At 46.3% G+C, this 10,388-nt stretch overlaps 1 protein-coding gene across 1 annotated transcript; it reads left to right on the forward strand.

Annotated features, from left to right (window-relative positions):
• Nucleotides 1-803: 803 nt before the first annotated feature.
• Nucleotides 804-10,297, forward strand: LOC137842393 (1-acyl-sn-glycerol-3-phosphate acyltransferase alpha-like). The gene is made up of 6 exons (XM_068656369.1): nucleotides 804-1,083; nucleotides 4,542-4,675; nucleotides 5,115-5,290; nucleotides 5,587-5,682; nucleotides 6,183-6,255; nucleotides 8,712-10,297. The coding sequence occupies exons 1-6, from the start codon at nucleotides 899-901 to the stop codon at nucleotides 8,858-8,860; spliced, it is 813 nt and encodes a 270-aa protein (XP_068512470.1). The 5' UTR covers nucleotides 804-898; the 3' UTR covers nucleotides 8,861-10,297.
• Nucleotides 10,298-10,388: the final 91 nt, after the last annotated feature.

Consider the following 10,388-nt stretch of genomic DNA (forward strand, 5'->3'; position numbering starts at 1 on the left):
GAGACACAAAGCTTTTGTTTCTCAGCCTTGTCATTATGCTTGTGAAGATCCTCTTCATGCTGTGTTTTAGGAGCTAAAGTACCTGTGATTTCCTGATTTACCTCTTACATATGGAGATGTTGTCTAAACATGTGCCTGACTCTGGCCATGAAAACATCTGGAGTAGCTTTGTTTGTTTTTTGTCTAGACAGGTGGCTTTTTTGTCACTTTTCCCCCTCTCTTTGAGAAACATCCAGTTGCTAAGTTTGGTGCCTCTAATGCCTGCATGTGTGGGCAAGGAATTGGCTGGTATGATCACTGTTTTTCTCTATCTCTCCTCCATAATATTGATTCCTGATTTCCTGACCTCTTGCAGTCAGCTCACTTGGTGAAGTTTGATGCTTGCACAGGGTGAGGCATTCTAGACAGCACAACAGCTGGGTACCTGTGCTGTCCAAAACATCACACTCCCTCCTGTTAAAGATTTCTTGAAGTTCTTATGCACAGAGCTTGACACAAATGAATGCTTCTGTTAAAGATCCCTGCCCATGAAGGGGAACCCCCGTCTCTCTCTCCAAACAGTCATTGCTCTACCAGTTGAGAGCCCCACCAGATCATTCACATACACAGGCTTGCTATTGCATGTTTGCCTCTGCTTGCCAGCCAGCTCCTACACACAGTGTTGCCACAGCTCCCTTGCTAAACCGGCTTTCCATGGTTACTTTAACTCCAAGATTCAGCCTTGCTGAAGATCTCCCAAATCTCGTTCCAGTGCAGTGCCACCCACATGTAGCTGAACAAGGCTGTGCCACCCACACGTAGCTGAACATGTAGCTAAACTCTGCTCTGCAGCATTGGATGCTAGTTACTCATTTACTGTTCCGGGCAACACTCCTCTGGTTAACACTGGGCTGAAAGGATGGAGCTACTGCTTCTTCGCTACCCATTTACTTTTCTGCTCATTGCATTTCTAATTCTTTACCAGATGTATCCTGCGTTCAGATTCTTTTGCAAGATGTGCTTCTATAAGCTGTGGGTCTTCACCATAAGCCTTCTGGTTATTACCGCCAGTATTCCTCGTGGACGTAACTGTGAAAACATGAAGTAAGTTGGCTTGGGCTTCTTTCCGCTGTGGGCATTGATGCAGTCAACTCTCTGTTTTGGAGAGTCCTGGGAACTGTGCTGCAGTGGGGAGGAATTAGTTTTATATTGATGTGTGGTATTACATAGTTCTGCAATTGAGAGAATGGAGGCAGTTTTGGGGATTTTACTTGATAGAAAGAATAATTAATGATGAGGAAGGAAAGGATGTAAAAGGTGATGAATTTGACAAACCATGTAATACCAACAAACCGAATATAACGCACAGGTAAAGTAACCTGCTTTTTTTCAGTAAACAACTCCTAACTGGTCTTCAGAGCTGTTTCCTGCCTCCCTGTGGGTGGTCATTCCCCTTCTAAGCTGTGTTGAGAAATCTTCTGAGGTACTCTTCTCTTTTTCTCCCCACTACTTTATTCTCAGCCAGTGCCCACATTACCACGGTGCACTGCTGGCATGCACCTTTGAGTTGTCACTGATGTCTGGAGAAGAGTTGAGTTGTCACTGATGTTCTGGAGAAGAGGAGGCTCAGGGGCGACCTTATCGCTCTCTACAGGTACCTTAAAGGAGGCTGTAGTGAGGTGGGGGTTGGCCTGTTCTCCCACGTGCCTGGTGACAGGACGAGGGGGAATGGGCTAAAGTTGCGCCAGGGGAGTTTTAGGTTAGATGTTAGGAAGAGCTTCTTTACTGAAAGGGTTGTTAGGCACTGGAACAGGCTGCCCAGGGAGGTGGTGGAGTCACCATCCCTGGAAGTCTTCAAAAGACGTTTAGATGTAGAGCTTAGGGATATGGTTTAGTGGGGACTGTTAGCGTTAAGTTAGAGGTTGGACTTGATGATCTTGAGGTCTCTTCCAACCTAGAAATTCTGTGATTCTGTGATTCTGTGATGTCCCCATCACTGAAATCACCCAGGTCTGTCAGTCTCTGAGCTTCTGCCCTCACTGCCCATTCTGTCTCCCCATCCATTTCTGCCTTTGCAATGAGCCACGGGGCTGTGCAGCTGGGTGTACTTGTGTGAGCTGTGACTTGCAGCAGCACATGTTAATGGACAGCTTCTTAGGGCATGGGGTAAGTGGGAGCTAGAAGCCAACTGCTACACAGCAGCACTAGCACTTTGTAACCCCTAAAAGTGCTCCAGGGAAAGGATTCACTACTTCAGAAGGTGTATGTTGCAGTGCAAGTTCCCAGCTTTTCATTTTAAGAAATTTTCTTGACTTTTGTGCCTGACTTTGATCTTTATTTTTTCCATTGTCTGTGCAAATTGCAGTCTGTGATCCAGTGACAAAATCACCTCTCTTCCCACCATCTGGGAAATAGCAGTGTCAGATGCACAAAATTTTTACTGCTGCCCATATTCAAGATTAAGCAATGTGGACAGGGGAGTAGAGTATAAACAGGTGCACTGTGAATTTGGGCAGCTGGAAATGTGGTCACTGAGGATAAGGATAAGGCTGAGGTTCTCAATGACTTCTTTACATCTGTCTTTAATAGTCAGATCAGTTATCCTCAGGGTACTTTACTCCCTGACCTGGACGTCCCCTGTGATTCAGGTAGAGAATCCCCCCTCCCGTGATCCAGGAAGAGACAGTTAGAGACCTGGTTAGATAGTTAGTTAGAGACTTAAATTCCTCCATCTGGAATGTCACAAGTCCATGGGACCAGATGAGCTCCACCCCTGGGTGTTGAGGAAGCTGGTGGAGGTGATTGCCAAGCTGCTTTCCACCATCTATCAGCATTCCTGGTTCTCTGGATAGGTCCCAGAGGATTGGAAGCTTGCCGATGTGAGTCCCACAAGAAGGGCCATAAGAAGGACACAGGGAAATACAAACCTGTCAACCTGTCCAGGGAAAGTTATGGAGCAAATCATCTGGAGTGAGATCACACGGCACTTGCGTGGCATCCAGGGGATCAGGCCCAGCCAGCACAGGTTCATGAAAGGCAGGTCGTATTTTTCCAACCTCATCTCCTTCTATGACCACTTGACCAGACTGGTAGATGAAGGAAGGGCTGTTGATGTAGTCTACTTAGACTTCAGCAAAGCCTTTGACATGGTCTCCCACAGTACTGTCCTGGTGAAACTGCCTGCCCGTGGCCTGGACAGGTATACTCTCCTCTGGGTAAAGAATTGGCTGGAGGACTGTGTCCCTCCAGGTAGTGGTTAATGGAGTTAAGTCCAGCTGGCATCCCATTACAAGTGGTGTCCCCCAGGGGTTGGTACTGGGGCCTATCTTGTTTAATATCTTTATTGATGACCTAGATGAGCAGATTGAGTGTACCCTCAGAATATTTGCAGATGACACCAAGCTGGGAGGTAGTGTCAATCTCCCTGAGGGTATGGTGGCCCTTCAGAGGGATCTGGATAGGCTGGGCTGCTGTGCCAACAGGATGAGGTTTATCAAGGCCAAGTGCCAGGTCCTGCGCTTTGGCCACAATAACCCCATGCAACCCTATAGGCTTGGGCAGAGTGGCTAGAAGACTGTGAAGAGTAAAGGGACCTGGAAGTGTTGATCAGTGCTCGGCTGAACAGGAGTCAGCAGTGTGCCCAGGTGTCCAAGAAGGCCAATGGCATCCTGGCCTGTATTAGAAATAGTATAGCCAGCAGGAGCAGGGAGGGGATTATCCTCCTGTACTCAGCTTTGGTGAGGCCGCACCTCAAGTACTGTGTTCAGTTTTGAGCCCCTCACTACAAGAAAGACATCGAGACCCTGAAGCATGTCCAGGGAAGGGCAACAAAACTGGTGAGGGGTCTGGAGCACAAGTCTTATGAGGAACAGCTGAGGGAGCTGGGACTGTTTAGTCTGGAGGAGGCTCAGGGGAGACCTCATTGCGCTCTACAACTTCCTGAAGGAAGGTTATGATGAGGAGGGGGTCGGCCTCTTCTCTCAGATAACTAATGACAGGATTCGAGGAAATGGCCACAAGTTGCACCTGGGGAGATTGAGATTAGATATCAGGAAAAACCTTTTCTCTCAAAGAGTGGTCAGGCACTGGAACAGCTTGCCCAGGGAGGTGGTGGAGTCACCGTCCCTCCTGGTGTTCAAGAAGTTCCTGGACAAGGTGCTAAGAGATATGATTTAGTAGCTTGGTGGGTAGTATTGGTGATAGGAGAACGGTTGGACTAGATGGTCTTGTAGGTCCTTTCCAACGTTGTGTTTCTATGATTCTATGATTAACTGATATTTGGCTGATCCATGGAATTTCTGTATCTGGAGTTGCTGGGCCATTGGTCTAAACTGTCCTGAAGAAAACCTACCAGGTGTATTTGTCTTCTCTAATGAGAGTTGAGGAGCCATACTAGTAGTTCTTCTCCAAGACAGACAATAATGGATCAAACCTTGGATTGTGGAGAAACAGGCTACTCTCCAGGAGTAGTCTGTAAGATGGGCTAGCATGGAAGATTGTTTTTTTGGCCCCTTTACTCAATTTTAGCTTTTCTTTATCTCACATCTGCTTCCCTTTTCCAGGTTTTTGAGCATGTCATTTCTGCCACTCAAATACATCTTTGGTATCAAGATAGTGGTGAAGGGCAAGGAGAACCTCAGGACCAAGAAGCCTTTTGTACTAGCGTTGAATCACCAGACCTCCCTTGACATTATGGGTATGTGGAGAACCTGATCCTGTCTTCTGCTCCTGGTTCCACTGCTCTTGAAGGGATGGTATTTATGATATCCCTAATACCACAGACAGAAGGGCAGGAGTGGCTGCTACACAGTCCATCCCAGCTAGCCTCAAGGCAGTCTGTGTTCCAGGGCATTAGAGCACAACAGTCATTTTCAAGCTAAAGCAGCTTCATCCTTTGCAACAGAATTGGGATGAGAACATCAGCTGATCTTATTCAATAGCCCTGCTCTAAGTGGGTGGTTGATCTGGAGACCCTCAGAATCCCTTTTCCAACATGCTTATGACCCTGTGAGGTTGGGTTGGAGCTGCAGAAGCTGTAGGTATGGCATTTCCCAGAGCAGAGGGCTGTAGCCCAGAGGCTGGAGGGAATGTCAGTGTAGAATAACACTTGTTCTGTCCTTGTTCTTCCCCTCCAGTGATGATGGAGATACTGCCAAGTCGCTGTGTGGCCATTGCAAAGAAGGAAATACTATACATGGGCACTTTTGGCCTAGCATGCTGGCTTGCAGGAATCATTTTCATTGACCGCAAGAAGAGGGAAGAGTCTATCGCTACTTTGACAGAGGTGGCACACTCCATGCACAAAGACAATGTGAGTGGGGAAGACCCTTTGGTGGGGAGCAGGAGGCATTTTGAGCCACTGGAAAATGTGAACCTTGATGTATGTGGAAGGTGATCTTGGTCTCTGGACTAGGCGCAGAACAGAACAAAGAGCTCCTCTGGTGGGTTAATTATATTTTGTGGCCAGAAAGTGCTTGAAGTGGAGGAAGTGCATGTCTCTTCATGGCACCAGGAGCAGACAGATCAGTCCCAGGACAGTATGCCTGTGCAGCGGTTTTGAATAGCAACTCGAGATCCCTTCATCTCAATGTCTTCTCCCTCCTGCAGTTCCGTGTCTTGATCTTCCCTGAGGGAACTCGCAATCATAGTGGCTCCATGTTGCCCTTCAAACGTGGGGCCTTCCAGCTGGCTGTGAAAGCCCAGGTGAGACCCACCTTCTTCCTGCCACTGGGGATGTAATTTGCCTACCATGGTCCACCAACAAGCAGGACTACAAGGCTCCTGGTCCCTGACTTCCCTTTGGATTGAGCACCCATCCAGGAGCCCAGCAGGAGCCTGCAGGTGGCACAGGAGGGAGACATTTCTGGGACAGGTAGAAAACCTTAGTGACTCTGCCTGGGAAAAAAAGTGGGGGAACCTTGACAAAAGCACTGGACCTTCCAGGAGAGTTCCTGCTGAACAGGCCTGTATTTGGCAATCCAGCCACTGTTGGCCTAAATAAAGAGAATAAAAAATAAAAACCAACAGTGCAGACACTGGGTAATATGGTTAAATGATTGAAATATCCCTTTTAGTGTCTACTATGAAGCTAACTGGGATAGTTATCAGCAAAGTATATGGTTCATCTGAAAACACCATTTCCTTCTTGGGTGAGGAACAGAGAAATTTGCAGTTTCACTTACTGTAGACTGCTTCCCCTCCAGGTTCCCATTATTCCTGTGGTGATCTCATCCTACAATGACTTCTACAGCCAGAAGGAGAAGAGATTCACTCCAGGTGAGGATTACTTGGGGCAAAAAGCAGGCTGGCAGCTTGTGTGGGCTCAGTCCTTGGAGGGAGCCAGGAGGTGGGTGGGCAGAGAACCACATGCAGTGTGGGGATTGCAGCTGGACAAAGGCAGTTTCTTTCTTTTCAGGAGGAGAGGGAGTGGAATACTTCAGGAAATACTCATCTGTTTGCTTTCTCAGAGCTTGTCCAATGAGGGAACCTGGAGAAGCAGCAGAGTCCTAGGGCAGATCCTGCCCTGGCTCCACTGCTGTCCTTGGATCTACAGGTGCATGGAAAGCTGGGGAGCAAAAGCAAACACAGGTCTCAGAAAAAGTTATGCAGACTCCTATTTCCTCTCATTTACCCTGTTCTTTCACACGTTTCATACATTTATGATGACAAAATTTCTGCTTGTCACTGTTATACAATTTCACAGGGAAAAAAAGATGAATCTTCATCTTTTTGATGGGTCAAAAAAATGGGTCTAGGTTTCAAAAGGAAAATGTGGACAAAAATCTTTCAAGTTCCTGCAGAGAAAAACAGCCTAGTGTGTTCTTCCCTGGCATCTACCCCAAAATGGGCTTCTGGCACTTCCTACCCTCTCCCAGGCTGGTCTCAAGCCCTGTTCTTTCCTAAGGGGAGGATTTGCAGCTGAAATTCTCATTCCTGTCATCATTTGTACTTTGAGGTAGTCATTCCCTTGAAGGCAGACATCTGGAAGAGAGAGATAAACACTGAATTATCTGTTTCTATTCAGCTTTCAACTACTGGATTTATTCTTTCTCTGTTGGCCACACACAAGAGCTTTTCAGTAGTGGAAGCATTCCCCCACGTGGGAGTTAAGATAGGAGGATGAGCAGCGATTTCAGATGTATACCCTGCTCTGCTAGCCTGCTCCTTGCACTCCCTCTCTATGACATCCTTGCTTAGCTGGGCAATCAAGATGAAGCACTTCCATGGGAAATAAGAGGAAGATGCAGTGGGGAGGGACCTCTTTGTTAGATTAACCTTTTACTTCACTCAAGACCATCTCCAAAGATGAGTTTGCTCTGTGCCTTGTCCAGCCAAATTTGGTGTAACTCCAAGAAAGCAGATTCCACAACCTCCTCAAACATTTCAGAAAAGACTATTTGCAGTTGTATGTACATTTACCTTTATAATAACCCCCCCAAAACCTGGGAGTTTGTGGTTAGCTGGGATTTTTTGTGACCTCTAAGCACTCTTCAGGGTCAGTCATTTCCAAATTGTTGTTGAATAGAAAGGACTTTCACATCTGAAGAAAGGACCACAGAGTGCTTTTCCTGTACCTCTCTGCTTTTCCCATCTGGAAGTTTTGCCAGGGCTGATTCTGAAGATGTGCTACACATGCCCAAGATTTCTGCATGTTGAGCAGGCTGATCACCAGGCCAGGACAGTTCTCCATGTCCCCAGTGGCTCTGGGCATGCTGATGGACTTCTGGAAGGTCCAGCTGGTGTCCAGTGTCTGCACATTGAAGTTGTCTATCATGCATGGAGCAAGTGGGGTGTTGCTGGGGTTATACCCCAGCAGCAGCACTTCTAGCACCACCTTGTCATCATTCAGCTTTTTCTGCAACACCAAGAGAAGTGTAGTAGACTCCTGAGATACAAGGCCTAGCTTTGCATTTAATGTGTTTTGTGGGTATATGTGCAGGCAGGGAGCATGCCCTCTTCTTTTGGGAAGCTATTCTCTGTGCTTTTGTTTCATTTTCCTTGCATGGCTCTGCCAGCAATACTCCTGGATCCTATTTCCTAGCACGCATATAAAGGCATGAAAAAGAACTTAAAAGTAATACGGACACTCCCCAGATCTTTAGGTGATTGTCTGTGCAGGCAGCGTCTTGTCTCCACTGTCCAGAACAAGGGCGACTGGGTGCAAGAACAGAAGAGCATCATGACAATTCCCCTGTATATCCTTCCTGTTTACACCATTTCATTGCTAAGGCACTTCCTGAGACACATCTTGGCAAACCAAGTTTTTCTGGGCATGGTTCCTCTCATAACTAAGTGCGTTTTGGTAAAGAAAGACTCTTCTGAATTCATTATACATAGGCCAGAGCATGTCCAGTTTGGATGTGTTGTATAACAGACCTCTCATTCTCTTTACCCTGATCCAGACAGACTCTGAGGTCTAGGGCCAGGACTTGTGGGTGACCTCTTCCCACTGTGAAATCTTATATTCCACTTGGTTTTTTTGCATTGGATATAAATGAGTGTCCATGACTGATGGTCTCTCTGCATGGGAAGAATCTTGTTTGGGCTTTTGCTGCGTGCATCTGGAATATAACTAGGTTGCTATACAGCTGTTTTGGTGTGAAAGAACACATTTCCCTTAATTTTTGTCATGTCCTTTGATTTGCACCAATCCCTCTGCCATAGCTTCTCTTGCTCTCCCATACCACTCACATATTTCATTCCCCTCTGACCCTTCTGTCTTACTTTTCCAGGGAAAATCACCATCCAGATCCTGCCAGAAGTCAAGACTCTTGGTCTAGGCCCAGAAGATGTTCCCAAGCTCACTGAGCAGGTCCGTGATTCCATGATCACCACCTATCAGGGGATATCAGGAATGACGAATGGGTCTTCACATCAGTGATCCAGGAACCACAAAAAGGTCTGGAAACAGAAACAACCATGACTGCAACACTGATACACCAGAGACAGGCCAAATGTCCACAGAGGAAGAAAAACTTTTACATAGAAGTAGTGAAATGGTTGTGTTCCTTTCAGAGAACTGTGCTGCCTCAGCTCTGTGGACAGACACATAATGGATAACAGGACAATTCTTCGTAATCATAACCCTGAGAACATCTCTCTGGCTGGACCCCAGACAGAGCTAGACCTTTCCTGTGATCATCTCTGTGTGCTTATGATTACCTTTTCCTGTTCAAAACCAACAAGGTGGAGGCATTTATCCCTGAACCTATGGCCATCCTGCCTGGGTGTCTTGGGGTTAGAAGGTTACCACGATCCCCTGGCAAGAACATGCAGGGGAAAGCACTGTCTCCTACCATGGGGAGGACTTGGGAGTTACCTCTGCCACAAGAGGTGGAAGCCAACACAGTTTATTATAGGGGAATTAAAGACCAACGCATTCTTTATGTGTGTCTGCAGGGGTCAGTGTTTTCTGTTTTTTTTTGTGTGTGTGTGTTTCTTTTTCTTTTCTTTTTTCTTTTCTTTTCTTTCTTTTCTTTTCTTTTTTTCTTTTCTTTTCTTTTCTTTTCTTTTCTTTTCTTTTCTTTTCTTTTCTTTTCTTTTCTTTTCTTTTCTTTTCTTTTCTTTTCTTTTCTTTTCTTTTCTTTTCTTTTCCTCTTTCTCTTTCTTTCTCTCTTTCTCTCTTTCTTTTTCCCTCCCTCCCTCCCTCAGCATGCCTATTAAGCAAAGTAAGAATTTGCACTCAGTAGATGGGCAAACCTTGAAAGTGTGAAGGGAATGTGCCCAGGGGACTCAGAGGCAAACAGCAGAAAGGTATTGCTTGACATCCTTACCATAACATGATAATCTTGTGATTTTGAATACAACACGTATTTTTCAATCCAAGTACACTCTGGAAGCTGCAGCTGCTCCCAGAATGAATTTTCTGAATACTTCCTAGTTTTTCTCTGTCTTCTCCATCTCCTCAACACAATTTCTGTGGCAGGTTAGGGAGAATAGAGCACCAGTAGACATCAAATTATCAAATATCATTTTTTTTAAAAAAAAAAAAAAAAGCTTGTGTTTCAGGCACTGAAGTTCATTTTTACCATTGGCTGTTTGTGATTGAAAAAGTAAAAGTGTTTTGTGTTTGTATATGGGCCAGCCTGGTAGCCATGGTCTGGAAGAGACGCAGCTCTCCAAGACCCCCAAGGAGTCCTATGAGCAAGGACCTGAGAAGTGTCTGGATCTCTGTTGCTGTAAAAGACCTGGATCTGGTCTATGCTGCCTAGGAAACCTGGCCAGGTGAGTCCTGGGGACCATGGGGAACAGCTACCTCTGGTAGGACTGCATTTATTTGGCTTGCCTGGCATCTTGGCCTCCTCTGCCCAAGGGCATCACTGCCTTACCCTGTTCCCAGCATGCTGGGTGCTCATGAAGCAGCATGGTCCACATGCTCAATCACACACCTGGCAACTATCAGTGTGAAG

Source organism: Anas acuta, chromosome 19, assembly GCF_963932015.1.
Source record: "Anas acuta chromosome 19, bAnaAcu1.1, whole genome shotgun sequence".
Taxonomy (NCBI): Eukaryota; Metazoa; Chordata; class Aves; order Anseriformes; family Anatidae; genus Anas; species Anas acuta.